The sequence below is a fragment of the Echinops telfairi genome, unplaced genomic scaffold (genome assembly GCF_000313985.2).
Source record: "Echinops telfairi isolate 266 unplaced genomic scaffold, ASM31398v2 ScPeMD7_7467;HRSCAF=8505_1, whole genome shotgun sequence".
Classification (NCBI taxonomy): Eukaryota; Metazoa; Chordata; class Mammalia; order Afrosoricida; family Tenrecidae; genus Echinops; species Echinops telfairi.
In genome coordinates this window covers 26618330-26643650 of record NW_022111368.1, presented here as the reverse complement: position 1 = coordinate 26643650, position 25321 = coordinate 26618330, and the positions used below count along the sequence as shown (strand labels likewise).

The 25321-nt window shown below is 55.4% G+C and overlaps 1 protein-coding gene across 9 annotated transcripts in view; it reads left to right on the top strand.

The window, feature by feature from the left end:
• The window catches only part of INPP4A (inositol polyphosphate-4-phosphatase type I A), a 54654-nt gene that overhangs the window by 14384 nt on the left and 14949 nt on the right, over nt 1-25321 (top strand). For 2 of the 9 annotated variants that reach the window (XM_004704356.2, XM_004704355.2), the window contains exons 11-22: nt 2704-2808; nt 3669-3777; nt 5326-5340; nt 8514-8697; nt 10724-10942; nt 11874-12039; nt 16396-16428; nt 20052-20224; nt 21230-21353; nt 22212-22338; nt 23421-23561; nt 25060-25157. In XM_004704356.2, the coding sequence (XP_004704413.1) occupies nt 2704-2808; nt 3669-3777; nt 5326-5340; nt 8514-8697; nt 10724-10942; nt 11874-12039; nt 16396-16428; nt 20052-20224; nt 21230-21353; nt 22212-22338; nt 23421-23561; nt 25060-25157 (1494 nt within the window). Of the gene's footprint in view, nt 1-2703; nt 2809-3668; nt 3778-5322; nt 5341-8513; nt 8698-10723; nt 10943-11873; nt 12145-16395; nt 16429-20051; nt 20225-21229; nt 21354-22211; nt 22339-23420; nt 23562-25059; nt 25158-25321 lie in introns of all 9 variants that reach the window. The other 7 variants (XM_030888460.2, XM_030888459.2, XM_004704354.2 and 4 more) reach the window with 6 other exon arrangements.

The window sequence follows — 25321 nt, the reverse complement described above, 5'->3', positions numbered from 1 at the left end:
AGGCCCCTTCGGATGGCCAGTGGAACAATTTTTAGGGGGATGAGAGGGGTCATTACTTTATTGCATGCGTCAGCAGTCCAACTAGGTATCTGGGTATAGAGTCTTCCCTCCTCCCTCTCCCTAGCAAGGGATTTTTGGGGTAGGAAACTCGCCAGCCCCTCCTGCAGCTTTGACACAGCATGGGAAGCTGCCCACGAGCTGTGACCCGAAGGAGCCAGGTACAGATTTGAATGCAAAGAATGAGCCTCAGATAAAATCGCACCATTTACTGGAGACACTGCTGGATAACGGATGCCCGGCAAAGTCGGGGACCGACACAGCCTAGAGTTTCCTGGAGGCAAGCTGCTGCATTCCTCCGTTCCTCCTCGGGAACCCTGTCTCTCACAGGTGCCCTGGCTGCGGCACCCTCCTGCCGGTGGACCACACTCCCAGGTGTCGGGCTTGGAGAACAATCTCCATCCCAAAGCAAAGCAAACAACTTCCGATCTGCGTCGCCTTATTCACTCGTCAGCACGTTCGATTTCTTTCCCTTCTGACGGTCGGTTCATTTTTGAGTCTTTCCTGTCGCACGTGTGGTTCTTCTTGTAACGAGTGGTCTGGATTCTGATACGAGAAACCAGACTGTGGATCGACCATAAGAAGCATTATCCAGCTTCCTGCTGTCAAATGCCATCACAGCCGCGGCATGTTCAACAGAAGGGAACACGTGCCAGCCCTGCACCCTCCTCTCTGTTGTTCCCTTATTTGAGCCCAGTGTTGTAGTCATGGTGTCGACCCACCCGCCCACCCATCGAGGATCTTCCTCTGTTTCGTTGACCTCTCGTTGACCAAGCGTGGCCTCCTGAAGGAACGTCTCCCTTCTGGTGATGCGCCCAGGGGATGGGAGATGAAGGGCTAACACCGTCTAAGGAGCGTTCTGAGTGTACGCCTGGGCTTGGTCTTCTGGCGGCCCATGGTGCACTAGTATTCCTCGCCACCACCACAACTCAGACACCAGTTTCCTCCTGTCTTCCTCATCCTCGCCACTGTCACCTGCGTGTGAGGGACTGGAAATCCCTGGCTGGTGCCGGGTGCCCCTTCCTCCTCCAGATGACCTCTTTAGTTTTATTTTATTGTCCACACTTTGAAGGTCTTTTAGCAGCAGATTTCCCAGTGTTGTATGCCATTTGCTTTCCAAGAGCATTGTTGGTGGAGCCAAGTAAAATGAAATTCTCGACAAGGTTGGGATTTTCCCATTCATCATGAGGGGCACCGATGTCGCTGTGAGGATTCGTGTGCATGGTGCCTGTAATAGTCTAGGTACTTTGGAGAAACAAATTCACAGCAACTCATGTATAAGAGAGAGTTTTATGTAAAGAAAGTATGCATCACGAAAACATCCCAACCCAATACTGTCCAAGCCCACAAGTCCAACATTAACCCATTAACCCAACACCAGTCCACAAAGTCCTCCACCTCACAAAACAGAGGCAATGATGCCGACTGCAGGAGGAAAGCTGAGTCAGTGAATGAACAAGCATCTCAGCACCAGCAGGGGTCTCCACAGGGCTGCTCCAGCACCCAGGGCTGCATCGGGATAGGTCCATGCGGCTTCTCCTTGGGGATGTTTTGTAGGAAGTCAATCTTGCAAGCTGAAGCAGGGAACTGCTAAGGCAGCTGCACCCGGTGCAACCATCACAAAGCAAGAGACCCGAGAACTAGAAAGGCGAGGCTCACCACCCATTTATCCCTCCGCCTTTCAATTAGCTCCACATGTGATTATCGGCCAGGTTGGCACAATTAACTAACTCAGTGCCCCTCACTCTTGGGGCCAGATGCTTCCAGTATGCTTTAAGCAGGGGTGTCACCCACCGTTGGCAGGTTGTTACGCATCTTCCTCCAATCCGAATGCTGTGTTCCTCGTAGTCCAACTTCTTGCATTATTTGAACGGCGAACAGATGAAAGGATACAACCCTGACACACAGTATCCCTTTGTCCCATTCAAAAGACTGCCTCAGTCCCTGTACAGTTCCTCTGTGAGCACGGTGGATTCTACAAAGACATTGCTCCGTGTGATTCACGTAAAAACCAGAACAAAGCGATGGCCGACATTGTGAAGAATGGGGATTCCAGAGCACTCGCATGTCCCTAGAACTGACGGGGCCAACACGGGAAGCACATGGGAGTCTGGCAGAACCGGTGCTGTGTAGCGTGTGCGTCCTGGGCAACCTGGCACCGAGCGCAGCTCTTCTTGTTTCTTAGCGCTGAGATGTGCCGCCCCGGTGGAGCTGGCTTTGTCCGCGTTGGCCGGTGGCCGTCTGCACAGCTGGACGAGGAGGCCTCTGCCAGGGACCCGTTGGCGTTTCATAGGGTGCCGGCATCACAGGGCATGGACGACACCACGCCCCCGTGTCGGAGCTCTCTGCGGGGCGCTCAAGGGAAGGTGGGAACCATCGCTATCATGCACTGAGGCCCGTTTTTTCCTTCATCTGAGAGTCCCAAGCCAGGCTCCGGGCCAGCAAACTGCCCAGCTTTGAGGATTTTGCCCACCCGCCATCTGGCAAAGAAACGTCATCTTGGACAGCTCAGGGTTCTCTCGACCGCTCCCCACCCGGCTCTGGTCACCATCCTCCTCAGAATGCCCTCTTTCTTGCCACCACTCATGTACCTCGTGTTTGCAAAGCGTGCCTTGATGACCTTTCCCCCCATGTTCCGTTTCTTAGGTCCCTCATTCAAAGCCAGCAGTTTGAAAGCAGACAAAAAGTTAGAATTTGTTCCCACAAACTTGCACATCCAAAGGATGAGAGTTCAAGATGATGGAGGATCAGGTAAAGCTGTTTCTTCGCTCTTTCTGAATCTGCATCTGGCTCTGCTCTGTCTGGGTCCTTGGTCTCAAGCTGCAGGCCAGTGCGGGTAAGAGACGGGTGAGAGGGTCTCTTGAGAGGATGCAGACCCTGCCCTTTGTCCCCCGCCGCCCCCCACCGCCCCTGGCTTCCCTTTATCTTTCTGTCACAGGCAGATGCCCACCACTTGTGCTTCCAGTAGGGAGGTTGCATAGTTTTCACAGCTCTGGTGGCTCTAGCATAGTGGATTGTTTGTTGGGCTGTTAACCACAGAGTCGGCAGTTCGAAATCGCTAGCCACTCAGAGGGAGATAGAAGAGGCTCTCTGGGGCCACAAAGAGTTATGGTCTCGGAAACCCCTAGAGGCGGTTCTGCTCTGCCCTGGAGGGTTGCTTTGAGTTGGAAACGACTCCCTGGCAGAGCAGTTGGTTTGGTACTTGGGTGGAGTGGGTTATTCTCGTGGGGCTGTTAACCCCAAGGACAGTGGTTCAAACCTACCATTCGCTCAGGGAAGAAAGATGAGGCTCTCTGCTCCCGTAAAGATTTACAGCTTCACAAACCCAGGGGGAAGGTCTACTCTGCCCTATCGGAGAGAGGCAAGGAGTTGGGAGCGACTCTTTTACCTCTTGTTGGCTCTACCTGCAGACCTCCAGGACTCCCTGAGATGTTGGTGCTGGGTCCAGCAAGCCCTTGGGCAGCCCAGGCTGTGGAGTTAGTCCAGGGACCCCGGGGCTGCTTGTGGAAGGGCTGCTGGGGCAGGCACCTAGACGTGTGTGCATATCCCTGTAGCTGGCTCGTCCACAGGCCCGAGCCCAGAGTAATGGAGGAGAGCTTTCTGTCATTCAGATCAGAACTACGACATCGTCACCATCGGAGCCCCAGCGGCACACTGCCAAGGTTTTAAGTCGGGAGGCCTCCGCAAAAAGCTGCACAAATTTGAAGAGACCAAGAAACAGTAAGTAGCTGGAGCGGGTCGTGGCCTCTGCACAGCTGTGTGACGCCTCCCAGAGGTTGTGCTTTTAAAAAAGCCAATCCAACTATGGCCGTGTCAGCACCCAGCCACTCCAGTCTGCTTGGGCCTGGTGGGAAGAGCTGCCTTACGGAGGCTGTGCCGCTTGTGTGTGTGTGTGTGTGTGTGTGTGTGTGAGAGAGAGAGAGAGAGAGAGGTGTCACGCACTGCACGGGTGATAAAGTCACCAAGCCGGTGGTCCCTCTTTTCCAAAATGAATAGCAAACCCTGTTAGCGGGAATCTCTACTCCACCTTTAGGGTGGGGCTTCCTTCTTTAGGCACCACAGCAGTGTAACAGATTGCATGCTTTCCAGAAACGGTAAGCATTCCTAGTTTCAAAAAGACCCGGTGGGCCGCACTGAGCTCAGTGCAGGGCAGGAAACGGCACCTGAGAACAGGGCAGTGCCGCAGGCCATGCTGGGTGGTGAGGTGCAGCCAGGTGCACAGTGCTTTGGGGGCGAGGGGCTAAGAGCGAGAGGCATCCTCACTGCCCACCTGCTCTGAGCTGGAAAGCAGACCCCGGCTGGATCTGGGAGGCCAGCAAAAGTTCAGGTGCTGTGGCCCATCCATGGGGCGATGGGCTCCAGAGTGCGAGGCTGGGTGGGAGCAGCAGAGGGGAAGAGAGCTCCTGGTGCAGGGCGTATCAGAGTTATGGGGAGCCTGCAGCAGGCCGGCCCGGGACCCCAGAGCAGGGCTGGTTAGGAGAAGGAAGGCCAGCCGCCAGAGCAGCACAGCACTAAGACAGATGCCCAGAGAGCCTGCTGGCCAGAATCATCCCACCACATGCGCCAAGGACACTGCCTACAGAAGGCCTGCCGGATGCACCGGTTCCAGGGGTCCCAGGAAAATATTGTCCCCCCCACTGCCCCGCCCAGCCAGAACGTGTGTGTTTGTGTGTGTGTGTGCAGTGCCCTTGCACATGGTGTGTGGGAAGTGTAAGTGTGATTTGAAGGAGGTGTGTAGACCATACTCCCCTGGGGCCCCGAGGGGAGAGAGAAAGCTCCTTAATTTCTGTGCAGCCAAGGAAGGGTGGGGCCACCTGGTTGTCTTTGTGCCTATCCCTAGAGGGTCGGGCACACTTATATTTGATTAATCTTCATATTAAAGAAAAAAGCCATCCAGAATATTAATCTGTGCATTTAGCAGAATGCCTCGTTAGTGCTTTTCAAGTATTTAGGGTAAATGTGTAAATTTCATTTGCTATAAATGGCATCAAATCACTTGCAGATAATGGCTTGCACCATTCAAAGCCTCCCTTAAACGTGGGTGCCACTTGCTCACAAGCAGGCCGTGCTGGGGCTCCAATGAGCACACATGCTTATCCCTTTAATCATCCCTGTAGCCGGGAGTTCGGAACATAATCTTCAGTCTCTTGACAAATTTTTTTTTAATAAAAACCCACTTGGCCCCCCGTTTATGGTGGTCTGTTTCTGCTGCGTTTGGTGCTGGCTAACACACTGCTCATCTTTCCTTCTGGTTCTTTCCTGTAGCAGTTTTGAGGAGTGTTGGTGAGTTTTCTGTCTGTGGAGAGTGTGTCTGGTGTCCTTGTTCGCCTGCCTGCACAGCCTGCTGGGCCCCCTTCCCCTGGCAGTGCTGCCTCCACAGTGCCGAGGCGGGCGGGCTCCTGGCTCACACGCCCGGTGGGCAAACCCTTCCCTTCCACCTGCAATGCCCTTTGTTGGTGACTAGCTCCTCGCCAGCTGCTGCTGTACAAGCAGGCTGCAGTGTGATGCTGCGCTCACTCTCAGAGGAGGGGGAGGAGTGCGGCCCAGAAGCGGGGTGTGCTATGCAGCCCATTGGCACCACTGGGAATTCCTTTCCACCTTCCTTGAGAAGAATCCTGGGGCTTTTCATTCCTCACCTCCTCACCGTCATTTCTTGGGTGACGTCAGCTCACACTTGGAGGATACTTGCTCCTTTATGCAGATTTTAAAAAATTATTAAAAGATCATTTTATTGGGGGCTCCTACAGCTCTTAAAATAATCCATACATCAATTATATCGAGCATATGTGTACATAGGTGGCCATCATTATTTTCTAAACATTTACTTTCTCGTGAGCCCTTGGTATCATCTCCTCTTTTATGCAGGTATTTAGACCAGTGTTACTGGAGTCAGTTGTACCCCTGGAAGCCAAACCAAGGATTAATATAATGGTGTGCTGTTTTTTCTTTCACCCCCAGCAAAGAATCAGGTGGCAGCCTAGGGGTCCCCACTATTGCCTCAGCTTTCCCTAGCCTGACCCAAAGCGCTTGCCCAGGTCGACAACCCGGGGATCTGCATAAAGCCTGGGGACAGGCATTGGAAGGACCCCTGGTTCCCCAGGAACTGCTGTTGCCATGTTCCCCATACAGCTGTGAGGTGTCTGGCCTCTGGGGGCCCGTCCGAGGTGGAGCGGTCCTGAGGAGGCAGCCCCTCCCTGGAGACAGAGACCCATTCACCCAGAGGGAGCCCTTCCCCCAGGGGAGGGAGACGGCCGTCTGGGGAGAGTGGCAGCTGCCCCTGACGCCATGATGGGGAAGCCCAAGCTGCTTCTGTGGCTGGGACCTGGGCAGGCTCCCTGCTGCCATTCTCGTCTCTCTGGCGCCCACGGACAGGCTCTCTGGCAGGACTTAGACAGTACGGAGGGGATACTTCTAGAGGCCACAGGGAAACGGCCAGTGGGACAGGGAGCGCTAAAGGCCCAGCTGCCCTAAGCTCTCCGCCTTGGTAAACAGCAGCCCAGATACTGTTGGCTGACTCTTTTCTAGAAAGTTCTTAGAAATCAACCGTCCTCGGGTCCCCTCTTCCCTAGCCCAGTCTGGCCGTTGTTACTCCCACTCCATGCTCCCTGACAGACACACAGGCATAGCTGGGACAGATGGGGGAGGGTGATGTCGTTTCCACCTGGGGGACCCGAGGGCCTCCTCGTCCCAGCCCTGTGCCCGGCCAGCTCCTCTTCTGCCAGCCGCGGCAGGGGCAGTGCTGCTTCACAGCAGCCCCAGCCCTTCCCGGCCGTGACCTGCCAGCGCCACCCTCCAGCCACACGATCCCAGCTCTCATGGGGCCTGGGTGGGGGCTGAATGCAGGCCCGTGGACTGTGCACAGGACTTCACCTACCCTGTGGAGCTGCTGGGCACACAGGACGGTGTGTGGTACCCAGCAGCTCTCTTTCCTGGAGTCGAGCCTTCCTGGGACTGTCTTGCTGTGAAGCAGCAAGGTGTCTGTACCCCACGTGCCCCGCCGCCCTCTTGTGGCCACCCTGTTTTCAGAACTAGGTAGTGGAGCACACTGCTTGTGTCCATCACCGTCCCTGAGCCCCCATGTCCTTCTCAGTCCTCCCGCGTACTTCACCTGCTGGGTGCCCCGATGGTCTTAGAGCACGGCCTGTGGCACGCAGGCGACGGGGAGTGACCTGTAAAACACTCGCTTGTGACATCGCCTATTGCAAACAAGCCCTGCTGCCTGCCTGCACTGGCCGCTCTTCATTGGAAAGGCAATTGCAGGTTGGAATGTCGCCCGGGACACCATGCGGGCTCGCTGGCCGCTGCTGCATGGGCTTCTGGCAGACCCATTGTTTTCTATTGTGGCGTTGTGCTGTTTGTCTCCCTTGGGGTGCTTTGGTTTTCTGTGTTTGCATGTTTGCCCCAAAGTCTGAGAAGGGCAGGGGCGGTCCCCTGGTGAACCCTCCTGAGTGTGGTGACCCTCCGGCAGCTCTGGTGGAACCAGGGAGAGTGTGGTCAGAGGTACCATCACCCTTTACCTTCTCCCTTGTCCCCCTGAACTCTCATGAGAGTTCTCCGCAGGGACTGGTCATACCTCTGACCCAGAGTTCACAGCCAGCTTATACTTCTTCCTGCTCTGATAGGCACCCTCAGGCGACCTTAACAATAAGTGGCCACCTTGAACTGACTTGGGATCGGATGCTAAGAAGCATGCCGTTTCTATCTCTGTCAAGTCGGGCCAGCATGGCTGCCAAGGCCCGCTCAGCGGGAGTGGGTGGGCTCGGTTCCCCAGAGGCTTCTCTTCATGGCTGGGCCCGAGCTCTGGACTCAGGGCCTTGGACACATGTGCTGCTTGGTGCTGACGGGCAGGAGGAAGGCTAGGGTGCCCCAGCTGTCGAATGTTGGAGTCTCTCCTCTGATTGGGCCCTTTGTCCACCTCCCTTTCACCTCACGAAGGGGAGAGGACCTGGGGCAGGGAGGAGGCACCAGAAGCCCAGTTTTCTGGGCACATGATGGGGTCAGACATGGGGAGGACACAGCCAGTGTCCTGACTGGCCCAATGACAAACCAGAGCCACCTTTTGATGAAACCCAAGAAGAACCTGGCCCCTTCCGGCATAAGCAGACCCCATGTCTCCATTTAAGAGCTATTTACAAGCTGAGAGATGGGATTCTTAGGTCAAAGATTCTGAGCATGTGGGTAATTACTGGATACGATGGTTCAGTGTCTGTACATCATACACATCCCACAGCACAGCTGTGGGTCCCCATGAATCTACACCAAGGGCTTGGCATTTCTGCTTCAAGGCCCTAAGCTTCCATGGAGACAGAAAGGACCCCGAGGATGCCCTCTTACCCACCAGCAATCACGGCACCCAGGAAGCTGAACTTCAGGGTCCGTCATGGGAAGAGGATGGGAGAACGCTGTGAGCCACTGACTCAGTGGAACCCCTTAGAGTCTACTCTTATCCCTTCTAGTGCGTCGCCCATCTGCCAGTCCATTGTCTACATACCGCAGGACATCGTCCGAGCAAAGGAGATTATCGCCCAGATCAACACTCTGAAAACCCAAGTTAGTTACTATGCAGAGCGGCTCTCGAGGGCCGCGAAGGACAGGTCCGCCACTGGCCTCGAGAGGACCCTTGCCATCTTGGCAGATAAGGTAGGAGGGGCCACCCTGCTCTGTGGTGGTGTGGGATGGGGCTCCCTTGGACTACAGGGAGCCACTGGATGCCCCTGGCAGCCCTGGCTAGTGTGCTGACAGTTGTCCTCAAAGAGGGTCGACATTGACATGACCTTGAAAACTGAGCTGCTGGGATGCTTGGTGTTTTGCCTTAATCCCAGAGCTGCAAGGGCACAGGCCAAGGACAGGCCTAAGACAGGCCTCTCAGCCATGGCCACGTACAAGCCCACAGGGGCCAGTTTGTGAGACTCCACCACACGCGGAGCACGGCCACCAAGGGGATTCTGATGTCTGCGACCTTATAGGACAGAGCAGAGCGGGCTGCAGGGTTTCTGAGACCAAATCTGTGTGGGAGTAGATAGCCTCATCTTCCTCTGCCGGAGAGACTGGTGGGTTTGAACCACCAACCTTTAGGTTAGCACCCAGCGTGTAAACTCGGAACCCCACCAGGCTCTTGCCTCTTCCATGTAGTTCTTCGGACTCATCTACTCGGCAGGTTGCTGGAGGCATTTCGGTTGTGCTTGGAATGTGAAAGCGCATACCCACACAAACTTACAGAAGCACCAGACAGGAATGACATCACTCTATTGATGTTTATATCATCAGTAAACGAACTTCCAAGAGGCCTCCTGGCGCAATGGCCAAGGGAAAGGTCAGCAGTTCAAACCCACCTGCAGCTCTGGGGGGGGGGGGGACCTGGAAACTGACTCCCACGATTCCAGAAAGCCAGACTGGCTGCCATTGAGTGGATGCTGACTTGTGGCAACTCCCCTCGTGTGTGTCCAAGACCATCTGAACTGGTTATGGGAGTAGAAAGCTCCATCTTTCTCCTGCAGAGCAGCTGGTGGGTTCGAACTACTGTCCTTGTGGTTCGCAGCCCCACTCATAAGCACTACTCCACCAGGGCTCCATAGAACCCGATGCATACGGAATCCCCCTGACCCCGAAAAGATGTGCCAGGAACCTAGGCACTGGAGTCCAGGGCTTTAGGTATGAGGTGCCAAAGTGCAAAAAGATGAAAGGGAGGTTTGAGGACCACCCCGGTAGTTGCCAAAGCTGGGAATTAGCGGGGTCTCTTCAGGTCTATCCCTAGTAATAGCAGGCCAGAGCGCGTCTGGGCACAAAGTCAGAGAAGGTGTCGTGTCCCCACATTGTTCTGTGCTCCTCAGTTTTCGTGGTGGGGATTTCTTTTTCTCATCAGTTACCTGATTCATTGTGTGTGTGTGAAAATGTACCCGGCAAAGCATATCAATTCAATTAATACCTACACGTGCAACTGAGTAGCGCAGATCGCCTTTTCGAGTTGTACAACCACTCTATTCTTTTCCAAATATGCCTGCCTCCATCAGCGGAAATCCACTGCCCCTCAGACACTCCGCTCACTTCTTGAGTTGCTCTTGCCCGTTTGTTCGCATCCAGATATTTTTAAAAGGAGCTGAGCACCGAGGTAGATGTGGTTCACTCATGAAGCCAAGTGAACCTTTTTTTGGCTTTAAGCGATACTGTGTGTTTAAGGTTTAAAGATGGCATCAGGGCAGTGATTTCAGGCGTTCACCTAACTAACCTCCGCAGCTCCAGAAAGTCTGAACGCTATGAGAATCTGGAGTTCTGTTTCACATTTTACCCCCTTTTGATGATCAAACCTTTAGTAGTGGTAACCAGGCAACAAGCAGTTCCTCTGGTCTCATGGCAACCTTTCACGGAGGCTTGTAGTCACACATTCTCTCTCCTCCTCTGACTGCAGACCCTCCTGACCCCACTGCTCCAGATGAGTGGAGTTGGCGGTGGGGGATTCTTGCCAAGAATGAGTTTGAGTCCACCGTGTGGTGCTGCACCTTCGCCCTTAGACATGCGGGTGATACGGTCTTCAGCCGCTCTGCCTGTGGGGAGGCGTCAGAGGGAGGAGTGCCGGGTGCCAGGCTGGACCTCCTTCCCTAGGGGAAGGCAGGCCTGTCCTGCCCCCTGCCTGGGGGGATCAGTGGCCCGGGTCTCTGTGCTCCTGCAGACTCGGCAGCTGGTGACGGTCTGTGACTGCAAGCTGTTGGCCAGCTCCATCCACGGGCTGAATGCCGCGCGACCCGACTACATTGCCTCCAAAGCCTCCCCCACTGCAACGGAGGAGGAGCAGGTGATGCTCAGGAACGACCAGGACACACTCATGGCCAGGTGGACGGGGAGAAACAGCCGGTCTTCTCTGCAGGTGGACTGGCACGAGGAGGAGTGGGTGAGTGCTGCCCAGGCGGCCCTCCTGCTGACGGGCACAGTCTCCCCAGGGCGCCGGCTCCTTTGTGAACAGCCCCTCCTGCAGCTGGCCCCTGCTGAGGGACGGAGCCTGCACCCTCAAGCCTTAGTGTCTGCTGAGGGGCAGGGCTGAGCCGTGGGCTGGGTCCATCTCAGACAGGGTCTGAAGGAGGGGAATTTCCCCCCTTGGAGCCCTTGTCCGGCAGAGGACCTTGCTTTTCCCTGGCACCTCTTGAGCTCCTGGCTACTTGAGTGGCCGAGCCTCTCCTGCTTGCTCCGTTCGCCGGCCCAGGGCTGCTGTGTGTTTTGGGAGCTCTGCCCAGAGACGAGTGAGCTCAGGAGCTGGGGCGGGGCAGGCAGGGAGGCTCCTGGGGAGGCCCTGAGAGCAGACGGGGCTCAGTCACACACCTTATTTCAGTCCTTTGTTGGGAGTACCGTTGAAAAGCATAAGCTGATGGTCAGTGGTCTCCTGGCTGTATGTGTCTCTGCCCCGCCTCCCCAGCGCCCCCTTCTCCTCCTCCCATGTCCCCCCTTCCCCCATGATGAGTGGTTTCCATTCCCTTCCATCAGAAAGAGGCCTTCCTCCTCCGTAATGCCCACAGGAGAGCTACAGTGGGGGGAGGGAGCTTGGGCCGAGGCTGGCCCCCATGCCCTGTCACCCTTACTGCCCACACTGGGAAGGACAAGGTGGCCCTTGTGGCAGCTGCTACAGGCATCTCCCAAACTTGGAGAACAGCGACCAGAGGACATTGGTTCTGCCCTCGAAAAGTGCATACTGCTTGCTCTGAGGGAGGACAGCCGGGTGAACCCCGTGTGGTGGGATGTGACCCACTGAAGGCTGTGGCCGGGGCAGGGTGGAGGCGGCCGGCGTGTCTGTCACGTGGCTGACGTGCCCGGGCCCTCTCGGTTGGAAGGAGAAGGTGTGGCTGAACGTGGACAAGAGCCTGGAGTGCATCATCCAGCGGGTGGACAGGCTGCTGCAGAAGGAGCGCCTGCAGGGCGAGGGCTGCGAGGACGTCTTCCTCTGTGCCGCTGCCGCTGCCGCCGCCGCCGCCGCCGGCAGCTGCCCCAGCAAGAAAGGTAACCGGCACAGCCGGGCCTACTGGATCCGGCCGGACGACCCCTTCTGCGATGCCCCCTCATCATCATGCCCCTCCGCCGCATGCCACCCTCACCCGACCACACGTGCGTATGCCTTCACGCTTTCAACCCGCACCTCCACCCTGCGCTGCGCCCATTCTGTCTGTCTGTCCTCTGACTCTGTGAACTCCTCTCCAGTGGCAGGCTCCCCGGGGGGCTGTCAGGCAGAGAAAGGGGCCTTGGTGCACACAGCAGCAGGCACGAGGGCAGATATCCGTCTGTCTGTCCACATGATGGGGCCCATGTGTGGATCTGAACTGGATGCTCCTGTGCCCACCATTGCAGCTGCTGCCACCACCGCCGCAGCAAGGGTAGCACTGCCCAGCTTCTCGGGCTTTCAGACCGAGCTGAGCTCCTGAAAGAGGCAAGGCTGCAGATGGCTTTCCACAGACTGTTCACATGAATGGGTGTTCAGGGACCCAGCTGGAGAGGTGACAGCAGGCCCCGCTGACTTGTTGAAAGGCAGGTGGTTAACTGGTTGAGCGGGTTTTATCTCAGAGAAGCACGGTGCGTCAGACCTGGGAGAGTGCAGTCAGTTGGCAGAATCTCATTTCTGCATCTCGAGGGCACCGAGTTAGGTCCTTGTGTCCAGCACCCCAGTCTAGGAGCACCACGGGGACACAGGCTTCAGAAGCAGGGCACTGTGACCCCCAGCCTTGACACGAGAAACACACTTCCACAACAAGCAGATCCCTGGTCCCTGGAACTCAGGGGCCTCTCATCCCCTCTTGAGAGCTGAGCGGATGACGGACCAGGCAGCTGAAACATGGCCAACCCGTGTCTGGGGAGTTTTCAGTTGCAGTGTGGCCGTTGGATCAGTGAAGTTGCTAACTGCCAGGACTGCGGTTCAAGCCCACCAGGCACTCCTCGGGAGAAGCTACGTGTTTCCTAGAAAGATGTGCAGCTCCAGAAACCCTACGTAGGGTCGCCATGAATCGGGAACCTGGCGTAGTGGTTCTGTGTTGGGCTGCCAACTGCGAGGTTGGCAGTTAGAAACCACCAACTGCTCCCTCGGAGAAAGACGGGGTGTTCTACGCCCATAAACAGTTGTAGTCTCAGAAACTCACGGGGGCAGCTCTACCCGGTCCCATCAGGACTCTGAGTTGGCAGCTCTGGATAGCAGTGAGTTTTTGTTTGTTTGTTTTTATGAATCAGGACAGGCTTGATGGCAGTGAGAGTTTTAGAAACTTCAGTAAAGAAGGCCCAGGTGTGCCTCATCTTTCTCTGGCCAAGCAGCTGTTGGGTTTGAATTGCTGACCTTGTGGTTAGCTTTCTGCTTACCCACCAGTACCACTACGGTCTTGATAGAAACCAAGCCCAGGGGTGCCAAGGGCAGGGTTCATACCGCAAAGGTTTCACAGTCCATGGTGGGCTTCTTTATCATGAGCCCCTTGATGAATCCTTTCTCTGTTTATCAGATGCTATTCACCTTTCTAGCCCTGGTGGTATAGTGGTTATACATTGGGCTGCTAATTGCAAGCTCAGCAGTTCAGAACCACCAGGCGGTCCACAGGAGACAGATGGGGCTTTCTACCCCTGTAAAGAGTTCCAGGCTTGGAAACCCCCAGGGCAGCTCCACTATGCCCTGTAGGGTCGCTGTGAGTCGGCATCAACTTGGTGGCAGTGAGCTTGGCTCTTTGAGACCCTTGTTTTAACGTGGTCTTTTGCCATTGGGACCCTTGTTTCACCGTCTCCCAACTCCCACCCCGGGGTTGGTAGCCTGGCTTCCCGGAGCGTTTGTCTCTCTTTAGGATGCGTTTCTCTGTGTGCCTGTGTTTCTTCTCAAACATCTGTCAGACTCATTACTCATTTCTCCCTGGTATCGTCCGCTTTGTCATTTTCAAACTTCTGGCGACACAAAACGGGTTATTGACTGGATGCTTTCAAATGCAGGTGGTAGTCTGTTTGACCGGACCTGTGTGTCTGTAACATGCATGCCACGTGTGAAAGCCCATCCTGTGGCGTCTGCGTGTATAATTGCATGTGTCCAGTTACTGACATGAGTGTTTCCTCCTGCTGTGGAGGGCCTGATGCGTACACGCGTGTGCCGTAAGAATCCGCCGCGCTGTCGTGGTTCATGGGTGTGGGAAGCGGACAGGTGAGAGGGTCTCGCTCCGCTGGCCAGTACTCTGAAAAGAACTGTATGAAACCATATGCCAAACACTACAGGAGCTCCAGGAGTTCCTCTGTTTAAACATCCATAGCGTAGCTGAGGTGCTGCCCGGCCCCAGTGAGATCCTGAGGATCCGAAAGAAGCAGACTTGTGTTGCCCAGTCCCATGATCTCACGTGCCAGAGCCTGTATGGGCTGTGGCCCCTTTAACTAGTTCATGTTGCTGAAGCTGTTGCTTTGGCTTAGCGAGTAGGTTGTGTTCACACCAACATATGTATTTTATGCAAGCGAATTGTGTCCCAGCCCTCGCGGCATAACGGTTAGGTATTGGACTCCTGACCACAGATTAGCAGTTCAAAACCACCATCGGTTCCGTGGGAGAGAGATGAGGCTCTCTCCTCCCATAAACAGTTACAGCCTCAGAGTTCCCCTTTTCAGCTCACCTTTGCCAGAACCAATCAGGGCTCTACTGCAGGTGGGTGCACACAGGGCCAGGGCTGACAGGTTCCTGCCAGCTGGAACCCCAGAGGTCCTGCGGCCTCCCTCCCTGATTCTCCATAAGCGGTCCCCGCCACACCCGCACCACCATTCCCCTCAGGACATGAGCACTACCATGGCCTTCTTCACATACATGCTCACCTGGAATTGATAGCTGTGCCGTGGCTTCGTGGGCGCCAGGGCTGCATGTCTGTTGAGAAAGTCCGTAAGGGTCATCAGATCTCAGGGAGGCCTATGAGTTCTAAGAAGCTACAGTCATTGTTCCAGGGGTCCCAGAGGAGACCCCCTTGCTCTCCTTTGGAAAGAGCCATGCATCATTTCACGCTTTAATCCCTGATGCCCACAGGAAGGGCCCCAACCTAACTCCTGGGGTCACCATGGAAGCTCATGCACGCTGACTTCTAGACCTTTGTCCTCATTCACAGACTCGGGATCTAGGGGGAGAGGTGATGGCTTGGGAAGTTGGGGTGCAAAACTCTGTTCCAGGCCCAGGGTGATTCTGATGAGCTGGACAGATAGTTAAGAATCATTGTCCTGCACCACTCCACCCCACCCTGGGCTGCTTTCTACTTGGCTGTTGGTCTCACCAGATTTGGGGCAGACCGCAGGGGCTGAAGTCTTTAAGTGACAGACTATCTCAAATGTTCTACCCCCGCTAGCAGTTTAAGAAGCCCTTTCTATGGATGATTAAAGGGAAAGGGCTCCCTCACCCACCCCGCTGCTTGATCGTGCAGGCTGTAGATGCACTATCCTCACCTGCACCTGGGGACCCCCCCCCCACGCGCCCCAGAGGAGACGGCCAACCACGAAAGGCTGCTGCAGTGGATCCCCTGCAGTTCCTAGCTTCTCTCAGCAAAGCTTCAAGCTTGTTCTGCCTGTTCCCGGAGCTCTGAGAGCCTTGGCTCCACATCCCAAAGACAGGGTTTTCAATTACGGAAGCGCTGAGATGTGAAATGAACTTTTTACTCCAAGTGCCCCCTTTCCATTACCCGTTCCTTCCTGGTGGCCTACCCAGTTGCCTTCGTTTCAAAGGGAAATGTGAATCTGAAATGACTCCCCCACGAGCAACACCGTGTTCGGAAGATGAAACTAGGATGGGTGCCCTTTGAGGGAGCTGGAGGGACACGCTACTTCTGGCCTCCCCCGGGCCCCAGAAGGTTAGCATCAGGCGTTAGCGCTGGATTCTGGGGTGGGCTTGTTTGGCATATGGATTTTGGTTTCAGCCCTGGACCTTCACAGTCTGGTCTCGGCAGTCCATCTTCAGCCCGGTCTCACCAGGGCCCCCGTGAGTCAGGCTCGAGGGCTCTGACCCGCTGGCCAGTCTCTCTCATCCCCAGTCTGCTTCTAGACGTTGCGAACCAGCACAGGGCTCTGCCGTATTATGCAACGTGATCAGTGTGCCCGAGGCATTCATCACATCGTACCGTGTTGGCTCACGCACCCCGAGGGGCATCGTGTGTGCAAGTGTTAGCAACATCCGCGGGCGACTCGGCGTCGCCAGGCCAGCAAGAGGGCCCGCTGTCTGAGAACAGCAGAGCACCTTCGAGTGGCTGGTGGGCTGAGCAACAGAGCCCTCGCACTGCCGCCAACTGCAAGCTGCGTGTGCAGTTGCTCTCGGCGTTATGTGTTCTCGCTTGAACCATGTTGCTGCTCCTTAACCGTGGTGTCGCCTCCATTTCTGTGCAGATGGCAGCCCCCCTGCTGAAGAATCCAGCCCAGGTACGTGGCTCCTGCTGAAGGCTCCGTACCTTCCTCCTTCACGTTCCCATAGGGTTTCTCAATCCAAACCAGGGGTTCTCAAACTGCGACCCGCCGAGGACATTTATCGAGCCAGCCAGATGTTTTTGCCACCGCTGCCTGTCCTGCTTGGCAGCCGACTCGTCCACTGTGAATAGGAATTTGTTCATAGTTTTTTTTGAAAACTATAGTCCGGCCCTCCAACAGTCTGAGGGACAGGGAAATGGCCCCGTTTAAAAAGTTTGAGGACCCCTGGTCTAAACCGTCAAAGGCAGCCGTGTGCTCCCCGAACTTGGGGAGTACTCGGGGAAAGCCTTCCTTGTATGGAAGCAGCTTTGGGGGTCGAACAAACCTTTCATAGGGGTCGCCAGATTGAGCACAGTAGCAAAATGACAGTGATGAAGTAGCAATGAAACTAACTTTATGGCTGGGGGGTCATCACAACATGAGGAACTGTGTTAAAGGGCCACGGCATTAGGAAGGTGGAGAACCACAGAGCTCTAGGCAGGTGCTCCAGGGACGGGCTGGGGCTCGCCAGTCTGCTCCTGCCAGCTGTCCGCGTGCCTTCCTTCCTGCTGCCCAGCTCCATGCCTCGGCTCCGCGGAGAGGCCCCAGAACTCAAATAGATTTGACTCATCTGATTTTACTCAGGTGCCCCATGCCTCCTATTTTGCTTCTAGGAGTCTCTCTTTCTTAATGTAATCAGTGTAACGTTAAGCTTTTAGTGGGTCTCCAACTGAGACCCCCTCAATCCTCAGGGTCACCGAGGCCTTGGTAGATCTGCTCATAGTTAACCCTGCCTTCTCCTCCTCCCCTGGCCGGTTTCCGCCTCCACTCACAGCTCAGTGCCCTCAGACAGCAGGCTTTTTTCCTCTGAATGGCAGTGGGGCCACACCTAGGAGGGAATGGGCTGGTGGCACCAGGCACCTGGACCACAGAAGCCCAGGCATTCTCGATTCCGACTTGGTTCTCTGAAGTGTGGCGAGCTTAGAGGGAGTCTGCCAAGTTCACGGGCAGTGTATAGGCGACACCTGGCTTTGTAAGGCTATCCTGGTTGTGTGTTAATTATATCATCTGTCCTGATGTCAAATGGCATGCACTGGAGGGTCCTCTGGCTTTCCTGTGCACTGCCTTTACTCTGGGTTAAAATGCACGTTGGCTCTCTCGCTCGCTTGCTCTCTGAGTGTGGTCTATGGACTGGCTACCAGCCAGCAGAGCTTACACATTAGCAAGGCAACAAGGAGCTTGCCCGAAGCTTGTCCCCTCCATGTGAACAGCCGCATCATTAAGGACATCATGTAGTGAGCTCATACACATGTGTGTATATACATATATACATATGTACGTATGTCTATTCTATCACAAGACTTTCTCCATGAAGGAGGCAGTGTCAAACCCTTCACCAATCCCACCACCCCGCCTCTTCGGTATCACTAGGTCCTGGGCGGACACGCCGTTGCGCTCGTGGGCCTCATTTCATTCAGACCACATTCGGTCAGAGGCTCCTCATAGGCCCCGAAGTGTGCTGTGCTCCAACTCTCGCTCTGTCCTCAGACGCCACCGCCTGACATGTTAGAAGGAACGTGGACTTCACAGTCCAGACAGACAGACTGATAGCAGGCTTTATTCCGTGTCTCTCGGAATGGCATTTAGCCTTCCAGAGCGTGCTGCCTTGCCTGTGCTGTCGGACCCTGTGCAGTAAGCAAGAGAACAGTTGTAACAGGCTGTAGAAAGGGCGGCTGGCGTGTGGACTGAGCTCTACAGCCCTCTCCAGGCTGGAGGGCACGCGCGCACACACACGCACACACACACACACACACCACCAGGGGCACGTGGCTTCTCTAAAACCTCTAGTGCCTTGACCTGTTTGCTCCTCCATGTCCAGCCTGTTCCACTCTTTAAAAGGCTAGCACACCAGAGTAATTTTTCATGAGCTTTGTGTTAGCGGGTGTATGAGGAGGGCATGCTCAAGGGGTCAGATGAGACCCTCTGTCACGATGGCATTCCAAGTCAAAGCCGTCTGCACAGCATGAGACATGCAGATGCCTCCCCCTGGAGAAGCCAGGCACAGCGGGCAGGCCCTGCTCCAAGAGCATTTGCAGCCGAGGGAGAACATTCTCGTGACTTCTCACTTTTCCCTCAACCATTTGACTATTGAAACGGAACTGCCGTGTGCCTGGTGCTAGTTGCCGGATGTCCTTGGTGTGTATTCAGATGAGCTCTTCAAAGAAACCCCTGCTGGAGCTCGGAGGGTTTCGGAGGACGGGGGAGGCGCTCACTCGGTCTACTTCTCCGGCCAGGCACCTTTGTCACCAAGACTTATTTGCTAAGACCTTTCTGTTGGAGACGTTCTAAATTTAACTCTGCTTTTCTTTTTCCCATGACAAGTCTAAATCCCTGTCCCCGTGCAGTGTGCCTGCATGTACGCTTAGATGGTTTCTAAATTTTGAACTGCCCTGTCTACTTGAAAACCCACATTCCCCAACCCGGCGTGCAGGGAGGTCCCTTTACACCCGTCAGCATTTCTCTAGATTGGGTCGCAGCAAAGAGGCAAACCTGCCAGAGGGCTTACCCTGAGAACCTCTGCAAGGGAAAGTCTTAGCAAGTCAATCACGGAGAAAGCAGGGAGTGAAAGGATAATGGAACGTTTTCGCCCACCCTTTGAAGCCCCCTCACAGTTGGAGAGAACAGAGCAGTCACCATTCCCCGTTTCTCAGATCCAGCCGGCGCAAGACAGACCGCCCCTCCGGTGCCTGCATGCTTCACGTGACCCCCTGGCCTCCCCTGAGCCCTGCGGTGTTGTCTGAGGGAGTCTGGGGTCCATGTCCTCCATCCCAGGATGGATGCTGCCCCAGCTCACTCACTGCCTCTGGCCGCACTTAGCTGTGGGCTCGCCCAGTGGTGGGTACCCGATGCCCATGTCTGGGGGGGCTGGTGACTTCTCACAAATAAAGCAGAGGAGGGCACAGCTCCTCTCTTCTAAACTGGTAGAAAGACCCAAAAAAGAGCAAAAGCCAAAGATAGCTTTCAACCCGCTTTTCTCTGTGGTTCTATTTTTAAAACGTTGTTTTGGTACAGGGCCAAAGTTTCTTTATGTTCTTAACAGGAAACGACAGAAATTGATGAGGGCATACGGAGGGCAGGGACGTGGGTGGAGTCTGCTCTGAAAATTCTAGCCAACCTGCACAGCTAGACGTGGTGGAGTTGGTTCTTGGTCCAAGGAGGGCTGGGGTCTCGGCATTCCTACCTAGGTGAAGAGGGAGGGGCAAGATGCTTGTCCTGGGCGTCTTTCCCTCCCTCGTCCAGGAGAGGCCGCTGTGGTAAGGAGACTGGGTCTTGTCCGGTCACTGACTCGCTGAGGCCTTTCTGTGGTCGTCCTCAAAGGCAGCCTTCAGTCCTTGAGCTTGGGCCGTAGTCTCCCAGGTCTAGTTGCAGGGTTGGCTCTCCGCAGAGCTTAGTGCCGGTCATGAGGTCAGAGTGAGGGCCAAGAAGAATCAGATGTCGATGAGGTGTGGGGAAGGTTCTCGGAGGGGTGACGTGTTAATCTTCCAGAACCCGCTCTTCACCATCTTCCTTTCTGAAACGACTCCTTCCCACGTGCTCAGGAGAATGGAGTGAGGCCCTGTACCCACTGCTGACCACCCTCACGGACTGCGTGGCCATGATGAGTGACAAGGCCAAGAAGGCGATGGTCTTCCTGCTCATGCAGGACAGCGCGCCCACCATAGCCACGTCCCTGAGCCTGCAGCATCGCCGAGACGTCGTCTTCTGCCAGACCGTAAGCTCCCAGGGGGCTCCAGGGAGGCACAGGCTCGTGCGACCTCATACAACAGGGGCTGTTTCCTTTCTCCCTCCTGTCACAATTAAAACTAGCTTCCTGTGCCTGTTTCTTTCAAATCTAGTTAACAGAAAAGTCCAGAATTTAGTATGTAAGGGAGAAATTGATTTTGTCACCGTGTACTTTGGAGAAGATCCACTTGTACATTTGTTGCTCCTGGAAATGTTTGCAGTGATAGTGTGTGCACACGGGCTGGTTCTGCTGGGGGTGGCGGTGGGGGGTGGAGGTGGTTCCAGGCCATATAGGTGACTTTTTTAAACCCCCTTTTGCTTTTCCCACAAGGGAATTTAAAGAGGGAGATATGGATGCCTGCTTCCAGTACAATCTGTTTTCTCATTGATCACACACCAGGTGCCTTAGTTCTGCTCCTCAGGCAGAACTGTCTGAACGATTTCTAACATCCTCCCGGGAACGGTAGCGTTTCAATGGATGTAACCAGTTGAGTTGGTGCCAGTCATCTCTTTAGTCAGGTCAGCAGGCTGGTCCTTGCCATCTGTCCCACCTGCCCTGGGGGGCCTGTTACAGCCCACAGAGCATCTCTCGCTGAGGAACCGGTAGAGTGGTTGTGTTCTCTCTCTCTCCTCTCTTCGCCATTGTAATTCCATGTCCATCCAGAGCTGGTATGGATCTGTGAGTGGAGACACCCCTTCAATGTGGCGCATTGATTCTGGGCTTCCAGAAAGCTCTAGCCAAGGACCCTCCAGGAAGGAGGGTCAGAAACCGGGCCCAAACCAAGCCCACCTTTGGGAACAACAGGTGGCAAGCCTGTAATGCTACACACTCTCTCCGAAGAGGACCCCAGTCCAAGGCTCTCCCCACGCCTCGGCTTCCCTGAGGGGAAGGAGGGCTGCTCTGATCCGAGTGGCTGGTGGGCTTGCACTGACTGCGATGTGAGAGGCGATGCCCCCCTTCAGCCACGTCCCTGTTTGTCTCCCCGCCGACTAGCTTACCGCCCTCATCTGCGGCTTCATCATCAAGCTGCGGAACTGCCTGCACGACGACGGGTTCCTGCGGCAGCTCTACACCATTGGGCTGCTGGCCCAGTTTGAGAGCCTGCTGAGCACCTACGGTGAGACCTGCAGGCCGCGGGTGTGCCCAGCAGTTACCCAGCTGGTTCTGATCTTTGCTCCCTGAATGCTTTCCTGACCACCCACCTGAAATGTGCTCCCTGAAACAGAGCCACCACCCCGGGGTGCCGAAGGTGTTCCTGTAACAGGGACTCCTGGGAGAAGCCCCAGAGAAGCGTGTACACACACAGCCCCTCGGTTTTTGTCGTTGCTGTCATTTGGCGACTTTCTGTGGAGCTTGAAGATGGACCATAGGCATTGAACTAGTCGTGTAGGGCCAGACAGCAGGGTGGTTGGGGACTGCCGCTGTTCAGTGCTGCAGGGTGGCATCTTTGCACTTAGGTCTGTGGGCCGGTTGCTGCAACCACCAGGCAGTTAAAGGGAGAGTTGCTGAGCCAAGAGGTAGGAGAATTCACTAGGTATCTGCAAGTTGTCGTCCGCTTATTTCTTCAGAGGAGGTGAAAAATTGAGACTTTGAAAGCATTCACTCACGAGTGGTGTTGTAAGTCCCTTGTCATGGAAGGATCTGGCTGTAACATCACCATGGGACTGTGTCGCTTTTTCTCTCTTCAGAAAGCTAGTCTTTCCTTCTGAGGCCCCATGGGTTTCCATCCCACAGCCCTGAACCAGCCAGGAGGGTGCAGGGGGGAGGCTCTCTTGCCTGTCAGCTGCTGCTGCACATGACGCCCACGGTAGTGGCGGCTGCAGCGTTTACTTGGGGAAGTAAGCCAGTGGGTGATGAGGCCACTCACCCCATCCCATGTAGCCACGCCTGGGTCTTCCTGGGCCCCCACATGCACTGCCGTGGGGCAGCCCCTGCTGCGCTGCGTGACAGCCTTTCTTCCCTCTCCTGGGCGCAGGCGAGGAGCTGGCAATGCTGGAGGACATGAGCCTCGGGATCATGGACTTGAGGAACGTGACCTTCAAAGTCACGCAGGCCACGTCCAGCGCATCGACTGACATGCTGCCGGTCATCACCGGGAACCGGTAAGCCTGGTGCTCCCCAGCTGCTGCTTTGGTTAATAAATCCTCTTTATTGGGGGCTTTTTCAGCTCTTAGGACAATCCATTCATCCATTTGTACATGTGCTGCCACCATCATTGCCAAACATTTTCTTTCTACTTGAGCCCGTGGTATCAGCTCTTTTTTCCCCTCATGAGCCCTTTATCATTTTTAATTATTTTTATAGCTTACACCGTCTGCTGTCTCCCTTCACCCACATTTCTGTTGTTCATCCCCTGGGTGGGGAGGGGGGATTCAATGTCAGTCATTGCGATTGGTTCCTCCTCCCACCACCTTCCTCCTACCATGGTATCGCTCCTCTCATTATTGGTCCTGAGGGGTTATCTGTCCTGCATTCCCTGTGTTTCCAGCTCTTCTCTGCACTCGTGTGCATGCTCTGGTCTAGCCAATTTGTAAGCTAGAGTTGGGATCATGATGGGGGGGGGGGAGAGAAGCAGCATTAAAGAACTAGAGGAAAGTTGTATGTTTCCTCAGTGCTATACTGCACCCTGGCTGTCTCTTCTTTCCTTGTGACCCTTTTGTGAGGGGCTGTCCAGTTGTCTACAGATGGGCACTGGATCTCCACTCCAACCCCACTCACTTGCATTGATATGATTGTTTCTGGTCTTCTGATGCCTGAACAGTATCAATCCCGTGGACTCCTCGTGATTGCCCAGGCTGGTGTGTTTCTTCCATGTGGGCTTTGTTGCTTCCCTGCTTGATGATAGCTTGTTTACTTTCAAGCCTTTTAGACCCCAGATGCTCTATCATGTCATAGCCGGGCACCATCAGCTTTCTTCACCACATTAGTCAATGCACCCGCTTTGTCTTCGGCGAGCATGTCTGGAAGCTGGGTGCTCTCCACTTCTGAGAGCCCACCTGGTTGTTCTCACATGTATTGCGTGCCATACATGTCCACTTTGTTAAGAATGCTGGTTGCCTTCCTTGCCATCAGTGGGCTCCCTGGCTGGCAGGGCGGCCGCCAGGGAGCTGGTTTCCTGGCCTGCTTAGTGGGTCCCTGGCCCTGCTGCACAGCCCCCCTCCTTCCTCTCGCCACGGTTTCCCAGCGACGGCTTCAATGTGCGGATCCCCCTGCCGGTCTCGCTGTTTGACTCGCTGCCCCGGGAGATCCAGAGCGGCATGCTGCTGCGGGTGCAGCCCGTCCTCTTCAACGTGGGCATCAACGAGCAGCAGACGCTGGCCGAGAGGTACGTATCCCCTGCTGTCCCAGGACAAGCAGCCACTGTGCTGCTGGCAGAGACATGGTCCCCTCCTGGGGTTTCCCGGGGCCTGACTCTGGGGCTGGAGAGGCGCAGGTGTGTCAAACGTGGTCTCTGGGCTCATGGAGAATCAAGGGAGGGCAGTGGTGAGGGCAGCCAGGCTGTGTGTGCCCACCCCAGAACTGTGCCTTGAGCCTAATGGCTTATGCCTTTCAAACCTCCCTCCAGAGTAACTTGCTGGCCGGCAGAGAGGAGTCTCGTGTATGTGTAGACGTGTGCGTGGGGTGAGTGGGTTGGGCATGTTTGTGGGAAAGGAGGGGTGAGCTGTATATAATACAACTCCTCATACACACTCTCGCCTCTGTGTGCCATGCACATTTCACTGTATAAGGAAGGGCACCTTAACACTGTTGTTTCATGTCCTGGAGCCACTTCCGACTCGTGGCGACTGTGTGTGCGAAAGACCAGCACGCTGCTATTCCTCGCTGCCCTTACCATTGCAGTTGTGCGTGAGCCCATGGTGGCAGCCCTTCCCACTGAGGGTCCTCCTCCCTCCCGCTGACCCCGTGTCACGGCCTGTTGGCTAGTCCACAATGCAGGATGTCATTGGAGGGGCACGTGTCCCTCCACTGACGCCGGGGGTAGGAGGGGGCCTCCCCTGGAGACACAGCAGCATGGCTTGAGGGAGATGCTCCAGAACCTTAGAGGGGCACACATTCAGATGTACGTTTTAAGTCAGCTTTGCTGCCCATGGGCTGGATGTGTGGGGACAAGGGGATGAAGAGGTGGTTGGATCGTGGCCAGGTGAGCTTCAGTGACCTGGATCAGGGCAGGGCGGTGTCTAAGGGACGGAATGCCTTTATGCAGGCGACTGTTGATCCTGGAAAGGCTGAGGCAGGATGGGTGCACTAAGCAGAAGGGCTGGCTTGGGGAGGTCACGAGATGAGTCGGTGAGATGGGAGCCGGGTGACGCTGAGGTCACTCAGTAGGAAGAGGTAGAGCTGGCCTGGGCATCCGGGTCTTGAGACTGTTCAGCTGCCTTCGTAAAGAGCCACCTTAGCTGCCGGCACACCGGCCGGTGAGTCCACGAGTCACCCTGCAGGCCCTGGCAAGCCTCACTGGGACAGCGTAGGAAAAAGGAGCCAGTACCCTGTGGACAAGCCAGGGCCACAGTCAGACTGCTCACCGGGTGTCAGACAGGCCTGGCTTCTCACGTCTCACTCCTGGCTTTCACCCCGCTCCCAGTTGCCTTTGAGAAGAGGGGGACAGAGGGGTGGGTGGCAGGGCCAGCACCTTGCAGGGGCGCCTGGTACAGATGATACTGGTCCTGCCCATGAGTACCCACGTTCCAGTGCAGTAGAGCTGGCCCTAAGTTCTAGAAAAGGGAAGTGGCCCGGAATCCACCCAAGAACAGACTGAACACTCAGGGAATGTTTGAAAGAATGGGTCGTGTGCACTGATGGTGTCCCCGCATCACCTTTCCAAGGTTCGGAGATACGTCTTTGCAAGAGATGATCAACGTGGAGAGTCTGGCACGGCTGACGTCCTACTTTGAGCAGTTCAAGGAAGTTCTGCCGGAGGATTGTAAGTAGCCCCCGGCTCTGGGCCCGATTGCCTTTCTTGGTGATGTGCCCCTGTAGTATTAAATTTAAAAAATTGGCGCTGGTGGGTGAAGGGCCAGCCCCCACCCGCTGCTGCTCCTACGAGTTCAGTAATACTACTTCTGGGTTCAGTAATGCACAATTGTA